The 16,620-nt window shown below is 44.5% G+C and overlaps 1 protein-coding gene across 1 annotated transcript in view; it reads right to left on the reverse strand.

Moving 5' to 3' along the window:
* Nucleotides 1-734: 734 nt before the first annotated feature.
* Nucleotides 735-16,620, reverse strand: part of TRPM8 (transient receptor potential cation channel subfamily M member 8) — a 147,875-nt gene continuing 131,989 nt past the window's right edge. The window contains exons 21-29 of the mRNA XM_075755901.1: nucleotides 16,346-16,437; nucleotides 15,183-15,324; nucleotides 13,869-14,040; nucleotides 12,909-13,086; nucleotides 10,023-10,213; nucleotides 7,622-7,721; nucleotides 6,281-6,314; nucleotides 4,354-4,440; nucleotides 735-2,591 (exon numbers count right to left, since the gene is read on the reverse strand). Coding sequence (XP_075612016.1) covers nucleotides 4,390-4,440; nucleotides 6,281-6,314; nucleotides 7,622-7,721; nucleotides 10,023-10,213; nucleotides 12,909-13,086; nucleotides 13,869-14,040; nucleotides 15,183-15,324; nucleotides 16,346-16,437 — 960 coding nt within the window. The 3' untranslated portion in view covers nucleotides 735-2,591; nucleotides 4,354-4,389. The remainder of the gene's footprint in view (nucleotides 2,592-4,353; nucleotides 4,441-6,280; nucleotides 6,315-7,621; nucleotides 7,722-10,022; nucleotides 10,214-12,908; nucleotides 13,087-13,868; nucleotides 14,041-15,182; nucleotides 15,325-16,345; nucleotides 16,438-16,620) is intronic.

The following is a 16,620-nucleotide window of genomic DNA, read 5'->3' on the forward strand; positions in this document are numbered from 1 at the left end:
ACGCGTTCTCCCCTCCCCTGCCCCTCTCTGAAGTGCAATGGGCCGCCATGTAAGTGGAAGAACCACGGAGAGATCAAAGAAAAAAAAAATAAAAGGCACTTGTACCTAACTGACCAGGAACATTTTAGGAAGCCTGTCACAAACCCACAGCACAGCTTCCCCACGACAGCCCCGCTGGACACTTTCCTGCCCTCAGCAGGGCTGAGGCCGGGGCGTTCCAAGGGCAGGCGAGGGAGAGGGCGGCAGGGAGCCCCGCAGGCCCCGCATCGGGTAGTCGGGGTTCCACAGCCACAGGGCCCATTCCTGCTGCTGGTGCAGCAGCCGCGGCTGGGGCTGAGCTGCAGTGGGGCAGGGAGGGACCCCTGGGGGGTCACGGCTCACCAGTGAATGCTGGCCTCCCCTGCCAGAGCACCCATGACGCCCGGCCGGCGGCCGGGCTGTGCCAGGGTTTGGAGGGAGCAGAGGGCTGGGTGCTCCCCAGGGAGCTGTAGGGCCACCCTGCCGCCAAATCCCAGCTGGGCTGGGGCTCTCTTGGCACCCCCAGGCTCGGGGAGGGAGAGAAGACAGGAGAAGAGCCCGCGGGGCCGTACGCCCAAGGGAAGGGAGCGTGTGCGGGGTGCAGGCTGGCAGTGATGGGCTGCAGCAGCAGGCAGGGGTGGACTCCAGGGTTCTGAGTTTTCAGAACATGGTCAAAGTTACAATCACCATTTTGCAAGAGAACAGATCACCAGAGCTGCTGGCAAGTACACTGCAGGTTTTATATATGAAAGGAATGAACTAAAAAGCACAATTTTCACATTCAAGGCATACTAATGACATAAGAAAACATAATTTCTAGAAAGGGAACACCTCAATAATTTACGATGCAAGCTAACTGCCAGGGAAGTCAATGAAAGCCTGAGTCCTTTATAAACTTTTTAACAGCAAAACACAAATATTTCCACATGTAAACAAGTAATACTGCTATTGGTAGTGCTATATCCCCCCAGGATCATGCAACACATGGCATACAGTAAAGTTAGGTAACGTGACGCAGCAAGAAAAGAGCAGTAACCTTTCTGATAACACCTCCTTGCAGTTTTCCCTGTAAAACTATTCCATTTTCAGCTACAAAGACAAGCAGAGCAGCAGCTCCAGTAAACGATGCATGCACGTGCTGGCTGCCTCAGTCAGTAAGCTGCACCCTAAAGCAGAAACATTCCCCACGTGCAACAGCGCTTTGTATCCCTGTACTGAAGCACACACCAAAACACACAAAATGGTCTGGTCTTGTCTTTGCCATCTCAGATCAATGTGTTTTCAGAGCAGACACAGACTGGGACACGCTGTTGTGCCCAGGGGCAGGTCTGCACTCCGGCTGCAGAGTGGTTGTGTTTCCACTGGTTGAGGTGACTCACCTGGGGAGTGTTCTGCTTCAGCAGAAATTCCCTCTCCACCTACCTAACCACTCATCTGGAGAGCTCCTGTGGCACCCATGGATTCTGCCTGACAGCCCTGGGACTAGCTGCGAGTCATGGTAAAGCGTATGGACTACGATTCATTGCCAAGCAAAAGGAAAATACGTAACCCTTCAAAATCAGAGATCTTGGGAGATCATTCCTAGACACTGGGGATGAAGACGGATACAATGCTTTGCAAAGTAAATAAATGTCGTGGTTTCCCTTCAGCTGATAATGCACCCAGTTACGCCAGACAAAATGCCACTAAATTCAGCCGCTGTTTTAGACAGAAAGCAGAAGCAGCAACCTCAGCACAGCAAGCAGCACAATATTGAAAGCTGACCAACAACCTCTTCTCCACTTCAAAAAGCAAGCAGATGTTTGAAAGAGTTAAACAAATTGCAGTGCTTCAAGTATACAAATTATCACTAAAGAAACAAGCAAGGACTGCACACAAGGCCTTTGGAAACTCTTTCTAGATGAATTAAATCTCTCCCGTCCGGGTTTGTAATAGCTGAGCTTCTGCATTGCTGCAAAGTTCCAGGTAGAGCGGGAAGAAATCCACCCTGTTCATGCAGAGTCCGAGATGCGGGGGCATGGTTGGACCAAAGGCTGTCTTTCCTCCAGGGGATGATGCTGAAATACATTTTATTCCGGCATGCCAGCATTACAGACTTCAGCAGGTCCGACAGACAGACCATGCAAGTAACAAGCTAGATCCGGTTACTACACGAAGGAGAGGGGAGGGAGATTGATTCGTTAAGACAAGCAGTTAGTGGCTAAAGGAAACTCATGAACAGGCCCCTGTGAGTGGAATTGAAAAGGAAAGTGATTTTGGCAGCAGCAGCAGAACTCTTGGAATTAAGAGTGCTTTTTAACAGCAGCTGACAAGGACTAATTGCTGCCATTGAACATCAGGGGAGATAGGAAAAAGGAGAGCTTGGGTAACATGGGAGTCCTGCCAGGAGATAAACAGTCATCTGATGTTTTACCATCATCTTGCAACAAGCAGAAAGGGCCATTTTATCAAAAAAATGGAAAAAAATAAAATCCGAGTAACTCCTGCTGAGACATTGACACTCTGGTGGATCAGTTACCATTTGCTTGGTGGTTACTGCCAGCTCAGAGAAATTATTCTTGATGAATTGGTACCTGTGTGAGCAAAAGAAGAAATTTTAGAGTAGAGCTCCCAGCCCACCTCAACATTTTGCTTTCATCCTCATGACATCAGCCCAGAAAATTGGATGTCTTGTGCAACACTTGGGATCAAGGTGCTCTTTGCAGCACCCATCCAGACCATGGGGTCTTAGCGGAATAGCAGAGATACTAGTTGTCAGGAAGCAAAAGCGACACCTGCAAAGTACCCGGAATGGCCAATCCAGCATCACCAGGATCACAACTGGGATGCCACCTAGATAGTTTACCAGGCATAAAGTGGAAAGGGAGTCTATCTTTTCAAGGCACTGGTTATCTATAATGAGAGGTTGGTTCCATAAGCTCCATCACAAACAGGTCTCCTCTTTCCCAGGCCTCCTAACCATAATTCATTCACTCCTTTCTACAGAGTATTTCTTAAAATTTCCAGCCTCACTTGTCACCGTTCCGAACACTCTCTGGCCACCCCATCATTTCCCTTGAAGTTTAATGGTAACACTGGATGCTGTACCCGACAGAGGATTCACTGCACTATAAGCAGCAAGAGGATTATTTCATACATCTCACAGACAACAAAACACCAGCTATTTAATATTCCATTTCAGACATTTTTCTGCAGAACTGCTGTCTCATCAGGTTTTCCCCCATTTTGTGCCTGTGTAGCCAGTAATTCCCAGGTAACTGTAAAATTTGCATTTGTGCTTACTGAATTGCAACCTATTTTTCAGCCAAACTGCAACTACCTTTGATCTGAGCTGGCACTGTTGGACTAGATGACCTCCATGATTCTACAGCCTACTCTCCAGTAGTAAACTTGGAGTTTACTGCATCCAAGAAAACATCTGGGAACCGGCCATCCTCGTAGATTTTTAGTAGGTGGCTGCAAGGCATTCATAACTAAACTGAACTTCAGGTCAAGAGAATATGAAGTTATCCCTGAAAAATGATGAGACAACTGATTCAGGAATGTTTGGCGCAGGTATAAGTTGTCTTGCAGAAAAAGCCTCTATAGGAGAAGGAGCTGGGCTCTAATGTTCAGGCTGATCAGATCATTCCAGATTATCCTTGTCAACAGCTACACTTCTTAATTTGCTATCTTTAACAGAGTTCTCCGCATCCATCGACGTTCTGCCTTCCTTTCACATTCCACTGGAACCTGTGGCTGGCTCCAACTCAGTTCTTCCACAGAACGTGATGAAAAAGGACACAAGGCTCATGACTAGACACTGAACTGGAGCTCTGGAGATTTTGGGTCAACTCTTCACTCTGCGGTTTATCGTATAGGATACAGGAAGGCTATAGTGATCCACCATAATGCCCCACTTTGACAGTGGGAAACTAAATCATATTCCTACCCACAATTCTGTATTTTCTATCTGGTTTTTAATGTTCTTCAGAGTTAAAATGAACCAACTGTAAAGGATCCAGCACAGCAGCTCCTAATTTTCCAGAGGGCCTCCAGCACAAAGACAATCGAAATAACCTTGGGTTATTCACAGTTTCTCAAAGGTAAGGGAGCAAAACAAGATATTTTAATTTGTGCCAAGAATTGTTAGAAACACCAGATGGAAAATTATATTTTTCAGAAAAAAAACAAATGAAGAAGAGAATTTAGCTCTTATTTCTTTTCCATTATTAGACAACATCAATACAAGCATCAATAATTAAACTAACTCTTCTTCCAGAGATACACCGATTTAACATCACAAATGCCGATATAACTTATTCAAGTCAGAGAATGGATTTAAAGAGGGCTTACCCTGCTCAGGTAGCTGCTCTTGGATTTCAGCTGCATTCATTTGATTTTGTTGGAAATCTCTTTCAGAAGGCCTTTCAAATCAGAGAGCTTAAAAATAATAATAATAAAAAAGCAGCTTTGTTTATGTAAAGTCAATCTAACACATTCCAACAGACGATTGCAGCTTGGGATGAAGGGAAAGAACAAAACAACCAAGCAGTAGTAAGTACCTTAAAATACCCTAGAAAATACTGTACAACATCAGCAACAACAGGCATAAAACCCCTTATCTGAGCTCCTGCCTCCCCTGTGGACGCCAGCCACCACTTTGAAAGCAATAACTGACAGCTTTTTGTATTCTGTAGTCTCACTGCGGTGGCAAATGAAGCAGCGTTAATATTGCTTTTCACAGGAAAGCAATGCTAATAAGTAATATGAGTAACGAGTAATTGCCTCTCCAAATATTATACCAAATGCAACAGCGCTTGAAAGGATACTCCCAATTACAGTTGTCATCAACGCAATTAATGCGGTGAGCCCTAATGCATATGTATTTCACCTAGTTAACAAGCAGGCGTCATGACAGCTACAAGCTCCCAACTCTACTCCATCTCCTCGCACTCCTTTTCAAAGCAGAGACTGCAGATCCGTGGAGTTTCGTGGAGTGTTCCTTCAGACACACGGAGCTGCCTTCAGACCCTCTCCAGGCCATAACCAGAGACCATTTTTCCTTACAAGGTCCACATCAAGTTTAAAGAAAAGTTGAGCCCATGACCAAGGCTTGTGCCTAGGACTTAGTTACATCCTCAGACTTAGTTTTAGGACATGGTCTCAAGTGAGAGCCAGTGAGATATCCCTGGAGTGCCTTGCTGCTCCTAAGCACCGGCCTCAGTACATTTCTGGCACTAAAGCTGAGGGCATGAATAGACAAAACAGTTTGCTGTAGGGCATTCCCTCACAGAATAAGAGGCACAATTTGAGTTTCACTCTTCAGTAGAAAAATTAAGGTTATCTCATTTCAGTTTCAAGAGGAGCATCACCACACACATACTTGGTCACTTACCATTTCCATTTCGATCTTGAAATCGAACTATTATTTTGCAATCTAAATTACTTGACAGCAATCAAAAGAAGTATTTTGAAGTATATGTGGGCCTTTTCACCCTTGGACTTCTAAAAAGGCTGTTCTTCACACCAAAGCAACTGCCCACATCAGAGGCAAAATACATAATTCAATCAAGCCTCAAAAAATACCCATTGCGAAAGTTTTTTCGGTATCACAGTCCTAAAAGCTATATTTGTGTGACAATTCTGATAATGGTGTGCTCTCTAGTAGGTTGGTAGCTTTATGTTGCTTCAACGAATCAGAAGAGAATCGGTCATTTTAATCCTAATTAATTACCCTGCAACACATATGGAGCATCCTTTGTTTACCTAGGAGATGCTATCTGAAGCACCACCAGGCTTGCCACAATATATCTGAACTGCCGCTTCATTTTATAAGTGGAAGTTAAACAACAACAAAGCAGGATTAATTACCTCATGCATCCAACACTAGAAGCTAAACTTTACAGAACACATGTTTGAGAAGGGTATACTCTTAGGTGTGTAATACCCCTTCCCATCCGTGTTGCATGGGCCTGTTACACAGCAGAACATTGCAGTTTTATGAGTTCTTTTTTCTTCTACTCCATCCAACAGGGAATACTGAGAAACACTTCTTCAATGCTAAGCAAGTATCCTTCTACTTCATTTTCCAGCACAATATGAAGCTATATATGGAATCAAAGGTGCAAAGGAGCACGTTAAAAAGCCCAATTAAAATGAGGTCCTGACGAGAGTAATAAGGACTGCACGTGACTCCCAGTGATGCTCATTTTCCTTGTGGACCACTACCTGCTTTACCAGATAAAAGCGCAACCCCCAGAGCAGTCTGAAACACAAGTACCTTTGCATCCAGTTGTCTGAATCGATGCACCATCCTGAAAAAAGAAAGGACACAGAAGAAAGGACTGAGTCCAGCTGTTAGAGAAGCCTTGGCTAACTGCTCCATCTTTGCAAACCTGTGCCGCAGAAGTCTATCTGGAGCTAAGAGATCTAGCCCTCATCTTTGGCCAAAGAGTGGAGCTAAGGCAACTACCGAGTCCGAAGTTGTCAGAAGACTGCCAGCCTTTCATCCTTCCAAGGAGGCAGGGCTGCAGGTAGTTTGGTATTGGTTTTATTGCAATATATTAACTAACATATGAATTAGCACTGTGCTACTCCATCTGCCTTGTCAAGACACTTCTGCTTCCAGTATAAAAGCTATTTTTTGTATTTATTTGTTGTTTTATCCAATGCTGAGTGCCTCGGGGCAGTCTTAACATAAACTTGCAGAAAGGAATGTCCGCACCAGGGGCAGAGGGGCATGGAAAAGCCTGCTCTTCCCTATCCATTCTTAGCAGCTTTTCTTTTACATTTGATTTAGGGAAATACCCAAGCTTCTGGAAGCTAGCCACAAAATCACGCCATCATACACAGCAGGTCACTGTTGCTGTTTTCTAGCTGTCTTTACACTTCTCTTTCCTGCAAGAAAAATAGCTTTTCTTTCTCCTTCTATTACTCTGCAAACACCGAGACAACTCCCAAAGTTAAAGCATCATGATCTGGCAGTCAAAGAAGAGTAGTCAAAGCCACCAACCTTTGAATACCATCATTCCAAATAGCATCTTCCCCTCTCCAGAGGTCTTTCCTACTCGCTGTATTAAGTACAGACCTCCATATAGATTGATGCCATGGGAATACTTGGTAATTCCAGATGTAACACTAAACATTCTCTGCTAACTGCATTAACGTTACAAAACTAGTCAGCTATAGCACTGCTTTCCACAATGAGACCTCAAAATGCTATAGGAAGACAGTATTTCTCACCTGGTGGTAAAATAGAAAGACTCAAGTACAGAAAGGTGAAATCATTTGAGAAATACTGTGACAGACATTTGGAACAAGCGTGTTTAATACATCTATCCAGCCACTGGGTGCATAATACACCATTATAGCTCCTGCAATAGTGCCATTAGCATTTCATCAGCCCAATCCATTATTTCTGAAGACAGCAGAAATTTGCAGCAGCTGACAAAAAGAGCCATCATTTTACTTAAAAAGAAAAGGCACATTTATGAGTAGATAAATAATAAGTTTATTTATCTACTCATTAGTTTGTAAACATTGAGAGCTGCTGAAAAGTTGCCTTCTCTAAAAATATTCAACAGAAAGTTAAGAAAGTGAAAACAAAGAAGGGCAGACGTACTCTTCTGATGAATCATTTGCTTTGGTATTGATTTTGACAAGGTAATTTTCCTTCATGACAGCTTCCCATGCCAGAATTTCATTGTCCTCGTTTTTTGAGCCTAAAAAATGTACGGGAAGAAAAACAACAACACTAGATTCAGTTAGTTTGCCTTTCCGATGCTAAGATGCAAAAAGGCAGGGTTAGTGCTGGCATTCAGGGGCTAATGATTCCCTTCTCTGCATCCAGAGCACTTGCAGCCCCGCTTCCCACCTGTGACACAGCTCTGATAAACATGACATGAATGGATTTTACTGTATGCCTCTGGCAACCAGAGTTGGTTAAAAAAAAAAAAAGAAAACATGAACAAAAAAAAAACCCCAACAAGCTCCAAAAGTCTTTCTGTAATTTTTTGAGTCTTGGTTAACATGAGTGCTTTGGGAAACAGCAGCCGCTTCAACAGGCATAGGACATTCCAGAAAGTTCTTACCCGGTTTTAAGCTTTCCATTTGTTTCTACATTATCCCATATTGGATCATTAAGAGTAACACATGTTAAGACAACATGTTGTATGACTTATTATTGAACTAAAGCATTTCAAAATGATGAAGCATTGCCTTCTTTAAAAAGCATCTCTGCTTGACGCTGTAAATTAAAGAGTGACACAGAGCAAACCACTCTGAGGCATCAAAGTCCTCCAGGATAATACTTCTGCATTTTAGCCTGTTCCAACAGGACAGCACAAACCACACGGGTTTTAATAATAAAAAAAAATTGGCCAAGACAGAAGAAGTCCCATTTCCTCCACCCAGTGCTCCTCTGACCTCTCACAGCCTCAGTTGTTCTCCCAGATTCCAACAGGTATTTAAGCACCCAAATCCCAACCATTTCCCTAAAAGTTAAGTAGGGAAGCCAGGATTTTGCAATAGTCAACACATCAGTGTGCTTTCTCCATGCAGCTCTCAGTTCCTGTCACCAGCTCAAGCACAATGATATTCTGGCTCTAATTAATTCTTTCATTTTCTTTTAGAACTGTAACATCAACTGTAAATCACTTGGGCAGAAATATCTGCAGTTAAACAACCTCCCCAGCAAGGAAATCAAACAGCGATTTGGCCAGCCAAAACGGTTTAGTCAGCGCTAAGGAATTTTATACCCCAAAGCAGGCATCTTTCTCCTAAACCAGTAACAAATCCAGCCTGTGCTGCAGGGCAACAGTCAGGTTGCTGATGGATGGGAATAAGTCTGTCAATTAACTCAACTTATCTTCTCTCATCTGCTTCTAAATGGCACTTGGGAAAAAAAAAAAAAAGGAGAAAACACTCCATTTGTTGGGGGGGGGGGGGAAATTCTTGTTAAAACAATTCCTATCTGTGCCCTCTGACAGAGTAAATGAGGGGGACGACTCAGCCACTCCTGCATTTTTGAGGCAGGTTGCCCATTTGGCCATGCCCAGAGGGCCAGGAGACTTCATTCTCTTCCAGTCACTCACCAGCAGGCAGAAGAGCCCCTGAAGATCATTGTGCTCTACCAGGCTGCCCCAGCACCTACCAGCTGTGTTAGCTGGGAGACTGTAACGGCAGGACAAAAAGAAATGCAATTCCTGAAGGCTGAGTGGGAAATGGAGCCGAAGACCACCTCTTGTACAATTTACCTAAACAGTCAGAGCATGCAGGATCAGGGATCTCTGCCACCTGGGAGCAGCGCAGGAGGGATGCGCTGTCAGGTGCTAATGACAAATGGGACAGTTTATTTTTTTTATGCAGACCATGAAGACAACTTTCAGCTGCTGCAGGCTCTGGATGAATTTATTCAGTGCTCTAATACGAAAGATAAAAAAACCCAACAAAACCCCAAAACGGCTAGGAAGCAGCACAGGCAGCCCTAAACTGATAGGATTAATTTGAAAACTTAATTGATTTACATACATGAGGTAATTCTGCCTCAAAATGCCTTGGACAAGAAAGCACTGGATAACTCTGCACAGCACTCACTCAAGCAGAGCAGGTCTCATGGTAGAACACAAAAGCTCTCTAACCAGAGCAAAACCAAAGCTATTAGAGGGTGGCAATCACGACAACGCGCAATTGGAGTTTTAGCTTTAGGAGTTAGGAGTACAATTCCCCAGATCCCAGAGAGGGTGCGCCTTGAGAGCTGAAGGAAGATTATGGCTGAGCAGCAGCCAGGGGCTTTGATTTGAATCTTATCAAAGAGATTTCCAGCAACACAGTGGTTTTGCATTTGATAGAGAACATGAATGAGCTGCTGCTCATTTCCAGTACAACCACCTCCTCCGAGGACTATGTTCCCTTTGAAAATTCCCCAACACACTGTTGTAAGCACATCGTGCCATGGAAGAGTTGCAATGCACCTGCCACAGACCTGACTTCTAGGCAGTAGGGAAGGGCAGTTGTGTACTCACAACAAATAGATGGCTCTTTGCTTTCTTTCTTACAGCAGCATTTGAAACATTTCCTCATCACCATGAATATGTAGGCAAAGATGACGAAAGGGAAGGGGATAGTCAAGCGACTGCAGTATTCTTGGACCAAGAAGTAACGCTGGAACTTCCACACCTGGTCGTTGTTCTCTTGTACTGATCCAACAGTGTAACTAACAGGCAAAGAAAGAGAAAATACATACAGCATTAGTTATTCACCAAAGAACTCCATCAGAGGCAAGTAACAGAGAGTGTCTCTTTATTATACCAGGGCACGTTTTCATAAAGTCATCCTAGAGCTGGTAATTTTTACTGATGAGAAGGTTATTGAGTCTGTCCTCCTTTTTAGAGAGGAATTTGAAATTGAGAGGAACTAAGACAGTAGGGGAAAAAAACCCTGAAGTTACAAATAAGCTAGAAAAACAGGGACAGGGAGAAAATACTCCACATACTTTCTCTACCTTTGCTCTAGGCAATTTTCTTCCAGCCTAGACACATGAGAACAGGATGCTTCTTTGCAAGATATTGTGGCTCTAATTCATCAGCTAACTTCTAAGCAAAAAAACCCCTACCATCCTAAAAATAGAACGTTTTAAAAAAATTAAAAGCTCCTGAGGTTTTTAGTAGAGGCATTAAGAATGCTCCAGGCATGGATCAAACCTACTGTACCAAGCACTGTACAAATCCAGCAAAGCAACAACCACAAGAGCAAACAGCTCACAGACAGTCTGACCTTTCATTGCTGACATTAAATGGCAGATGGATGTTTCCAAAACATCTGTGTTGAGATCCTAACAGACCCTTAGATGTGATAAGCTAAAACCTTCACCTGGTGGAAATGATCTTTTGTTTTAGAAGATAAATACAATCCTGAATTTCAGAAGTATCTAAAATGTAATATTCATCCTTTTCAGCTAATGCATACTGGATGCAGAGAAAAAGTTGGATTCTCTGTTGTTAAAATAATATATAATTGAATTACAACATATAGAGACACTGATCCAACTGGTGTCTAGACATCAGCGTTATTAAAGATTGACAAATACTACGGACACGCTGGTCTTAGGAGGAGCCATCGCAGATTCACACGTTTCTAACTGCATCAAGAAAAACACCTGGGATCGCTGTTTGTCCACCAGGCTCCCTGAGTTCAAGCACAGTGCTCCTGCTTGATCAAATCATCCAGGCTCCTGCTAAACCGAACTGTGCAAAGCTCCAAGAGCGTCATTAGAGAATTCATGCTGGGTCCTTCCACAAAATAAGCTGAACTGGCAAAAACTAGCTTTTTACTAGCATAACTGTATAACCCAAAGCTTTTACCATTAGGTGCTGTTAAAATAAGTGTTCTAACAAATATCAAAGTCTTCTAAGCTAGAGCTGGCGTACTGCTATCCTTTCCTTTAGCAATGTGAATTTCTTTCACCCTTTCTAGGGAGTATCAGCATTGTCCTCTGTGCCCAGGTGCTATGCAGGTTAGGAAAATGCACGTACAATAAATAGATATGCTGCACCAGTCCTATCGGCCTTGCCAAAAATCGCATTGCTGACTGTCTTTGGAGCCTAGGTCAGCATGGGAAAGAAAGGTTCAGCGCAGAGGGGAGAACAGATCCCATAGCTGAGGGGTTCTCAACTCATCATGCTAATACATCTCATCTCAGGCCAGGAAACACCGGCACTGTCATTCAGAAGGGAGATCTCTCGAGGCAAACCAAGAGTCCTTAGCAGCTCCTGTAAATACTCTTGTTGCCAAAGCAAATTCCTGCCAAGCCTGCCACTGCCAAGGTACCATCAAAACACACTAAAATAAACATAGTGGACCTCAAGAACAATGCCCAGGGGTTGTAAGTATTTTTGTTATGCTGTAAGGGAGTGTAGAGCAGAAAAGCAGCAGGGCTGTGAAGGAGAACAGAGCCACGGCACCAATCCAACTGCGTTCACAAGTCAGAAGTGAGACAAGAGGGCGACACACTCCAGAAGTCTCATACGAAGGACCTGCCATTATTAACTCCACTCTGTGTCAGAGCTTGCAGTGTAAACAATAAAGATTTCTGGAAGAAACTGAGGAGACTTTTCCCTGCTCTTGCTGGTCCCAGCACAGTCAATATATATTTGATAACGTGCACGACAGCCACCATTTTTATTTGGCAGCTCAGTGCTGACTACGCGATAAGGTCAGCAGTTACCAGCACCACATTGCAGGTGTCTGATCCATCCGCGTGGTGTAACACCTCACAGGACGCCCTAATAGGCCTCCTGCCCAGTAGACACACAGACAGATAAATTACCACGTAAAAACAGAGCTGATGGCATTTTTCGAGACAAAGTCCTTTTGCATGTCCCAAGGGGATGCGGCCCATTGCCTGCGGTACAAGTCAGAACAATAAATAGGAGGTTCACCAGAGCAGTAACGCACCCATCATCACCACACAGCAGTTCTGGTTAATAAAACCATCGTGTCATAAAAAGACTGCGATAACAACTCAGTCTTGCAAGGTCAGTTGTGCAGCAACTCATACTTGGTAAAGCATTGACCCCGTGTGAATCACTGCGGTTTGTACTCAGGCCACTGTGCAAAGGATGCTTAGAAAAGTAGTAAAAGGACAGGCAGCAATCCATCCCCAGGACAGTGTCCCAGTTTTGATCAGACTTCTCTGAGAAATGCTGGATAACCCTGCCTTTGTTCACCTTCCCACACTACCCTTCACTTGAGAGGTCTCTTTCAAGCTGGGAACCCCGTTCAGACTACTCCCAGCAATTCCTCTGCAAAAGACAAGACAACCCCAGGCCGTTTTCCAGGACTTAATTCTCTTTCTCAGAGAGATATTGATACAGAGATGACAAGCAAGTGATCGTTGCTTTATTACATACCCAAACATAGCCACAAGCAGATTCACAAGGAGGATGTTAGTGGAGAGCATGTAAATGCAGACAAGGGGAATGGTAATCCATTCCGGGAAGCGGGGTTGGTTGTTGGCATCCAGCTCCACACACAAGGGCTTGGATTCATTCCCAGAAAAGGTGCAGCGGTCAAAGTTGTAGGTGGTACCTCAGAGGACGAGAGAGAAGAGAAAACAGTGAGCCCTCTCCCCCTCTTTCTGTTGGGTCCAGCCTCAGATATTGCCACTGACCACAATATGTGCAGCCTCCTCCTTCCCCACCCTCTCCCCATCAGACATAAAACCTTGCCTTTTTCCTGCTTGGAAGAAAGGGTTCAACACTGGACAGGACAACCACTGAAAGGACAGACCCTTCTGCTCTGGTGAGACCCCGCCTGGAGTACTGCATCCAGCTCTGGGGGCCCCAGTACAGGAGAGACATGGAGCTGTTGGAGAGAGTCCGGAGGAGGCCACGAAGCTGATCAGAGGGCTGGAGCACCTCTGCTATGAGGACAGGCTGAGAGAGTTGGGGTTGTTCAGCCTAGAGAAGAGAAGGCTCCGGGGAGATCTAATTGCAGCTTACCAGTACCTGAAGGGGCTACAGGAGAGATGGTGAGGGACTGTTTATCAGGGAGTGTAGTGACAGGACAAGGGGTGATGGGTTCAAGCTGAAGGAGGGTCAATTTAGATCAGATGTTAGAAAGAAATTCTTTACTGTTAGAGTGGTGAGGTACTGGAACAGTTTGCCCAGAGAGGTTGTGGAGGCCCCATCCCTGGAAGTGTTTAAGACCAGGTTGGATAAGGCTTTGGGCAAGGTGGTCTAGTTGAGGGTATCCCTGCCTGCAGCAGAGGGGTTGGAACTAGATGATCTTTGAGGTCCCTTCCAACCCAAACCATTCTATGATTCCATGATTCCAGCCGCCCAGGAGAGCTTCCCACAGAAAACAGGTACCGTCAACATCATCGGGGTACTGGCCAAACATAGCCAGGTATGGCTCGTAGATGACAGATCGAAATATCCACTCCCAGCGGTGCTCGTTCTTCCTGAGGATGCCTTGCCTGGCCACACCAAAGGCCACCATCCACACAGCAAAGAGGAAGAGGAAGAAGAAGACATCTATCATCTGAAAAAGGACAACAAGCAAATGCATCAGCTCCCCCCTGCGTGCCTGCTGGAAGCCACACATGCCTTTTTTCTCCCTGATTTGATATTTGGGTGGAAAACAAGTATTAGAAAAGCCTACACAGCTTCATTTTAAACCTCATCCCTTTTGAAGATGGCTAAACAAGAGAAAAATGAACAGGAAACAATCCTGTGTTGTGCTTCCATATCATAAGGCACTCTAGGACCAGGCAATCTCTGGATTTCAACTTTGCAGCAGTGGCACAAGGCAAAATAAAGGCTTTCTGGGTAAGCTGCAGACCATGCTATCACTCCTATTGTCACCACACAGCTGGGTTTTAAATTCCACATATGTCAGTCCTTTGCTATGGCACAAGACAACCCAACCACTGCAGAAACACAGAAAGACAGGGGAAAACCTCTCCTAAGGCCCTCTAGCAACACTCATTTCACATGCCCTTTGAGTGCCATTCCCCAAATGCTCCCCATGGTGAGTGCACTTCAAATCTCCCTTTTTTGGAGTATATGTGGTGCGTGCAGAGGTACCCCTGGAAAGAAGATTCAAGCAGACATACTCCATCTCTCCAACGCTCCTCATTCCCATACCTACAGCAAGCCATGTGGGTATTATCTGGACCCCCACTCTCTTCCTGTCACCTTTCCCAGTCTGCTAGCAAACATCCCCTCCAGCTACAAAGGACAGAATCAGACAGGCCACTCCATGAGAGGCTCCTCACCGCCCGCTTCTCCAGTTACTTGTGTGATGGATGCAGTAGAAGACAGAAATCCTCCTCCTATACCATTTATCGTCATTGCCTTGTTTGGGAAACGCTCACGTGAGCAACAAGAGCGATGGAATACACCACTGAAACATTTGAGACATGCAAGACAAAAGCAACCAGGAAATAAATTTCCTCTTCTGTTCTTCAGCCTGATCTTTATTCTCTCCCTGTGCAGAGGGAGAAAAAGAGGCCCTGCTCTTAATTAGGTCCTATTTAAATCTTAATTAATCCTGTTTAGCAGATTTAAGAGAAGGAGAGAACTTGCTGCCATCATCAGAACGGTGGTGATATTCACTCTTGAGGAAAAACAAGGCATCACATCATTTATTTAGACTCTCTTGAATAGCTGCCAGAATCTTACCATCCTCTGCAGCATAATAATTTTGGGTCCTAGATTCCTGCTAACTGTGAAAATATGGATCAGCCTCAGAGTAAAAACTATGTAGTCCAAACAGAAAATGACTCTCCCAGAATACCAAGAGCTTTCATCAGATGAGTGAAGCCTGATGGAGACAGTAAAAGAAAAATGAAGAGAAGCGTTGGGTAAAGCATGCAGAAATCAGGTAAAAATACACTGAAATGGGGAGTGGAAAGGAGTAACTGGAAAACAGAGCACAGCTATCCAGGGCCCCATGCCCTCTCCCACCCACTCCCACCTGATGGCAAGTGGTAGAACTGGTTAATGCATGGCTTCTAGCTAAGGGTGTCACACCATCATCATCACTGTGGCTCCTCTTCCCCTCTGCAACTCTTAACAGCAAAGAAATCTTGTACCTCTAGCTAGTCCCACAGCCCTTCAGAACCGTCACGGTGCAACGACCACTCTGCTGCACCGAGGCAACAAGAACGAAGTTACAGCCGACTGAACAATTACGCTGTAAAATGCATTTCCGTCATTTCTTTGGTTAACTCACCTGTTCACATAGAACAGTTTATGTGAGCTAATGACATTGTGTTAGGCTACTGTAGGTACAATTACAGTCCCCTTAAATACAACACACTAAAGCTCAGAACGCCCAGATGACTGTCCTAAATCATCACTAATAGGAGTCAGGGAAAATCCCAAAGAACTTCTGACTCTGAAATATTAGCCACCTCACCCTGCAACTCTCTCTGATATGCTCTACATAGCCAGTCGTGAAGGCACTGTCAGGAAACCTAAGCCTATTTCAGTCATCATCTCCTAAACACGCTCATCCAAACCTAAGCATTAAGAAGGGCTGTCGTGTCGGCCCAGAAATATCTGAATTTAGGAAAGCCACCCTTAGATTCCAGGGATAGACTCAACTTCCAACACACACAAAAAAGAAAATATTGTGTGCAGATGTTCCCTAATTATTTCATTTCTTTATTTGCTTTTAAAGATTTGGAGTCAATAATCAGCAGTAGTGGAGGCCTTCATAAAGAACAGGGAGTTTCACAAACACACCATTTCCCAAAATCTAGTTACAGGTTTTAGTCAAAACTCAGAAAGGAAGCAAAGCCATTACACGGCCACAAGAAAAAAACCCGACTGCTACTCACCTGAACACAATGCCTGCTATGAAGTAGAAGATTGCTAGTGTATCCATAACATTCCAGAGATCTGAGAAATACTTACTGCCATTCATGTACCACTGGAAAGAAAAAAGAGCAGAAAGTAACCACCACACAGCACTGGCCAGCGACACAGGGAGCTCGTCCATCTCCCCTCATCTCTCCCCACTGGATGTCCTCAGGGGTAAATATTCCACCCACTGCAATAGTAAGGATTGTTTGCTTGCCCAATTAATTTTTTGTCACACATAATAGGTACACCA

Source organism: Balearica regulorum, chromosome 6, assembly GCF_011004875.1.
Source record: "Balearica regulorum gibbericeps isolate bBalReg1 chromosome 6, bBalReg1.pri, whole genome shotgun sequence".
Taxonomy (NCBI): domain Eukaryota; kingdom Metazoa; phylum Chordata; class Aves; order Gruiformes; family Gruidae; genus Balearica; species Balearica regulorum.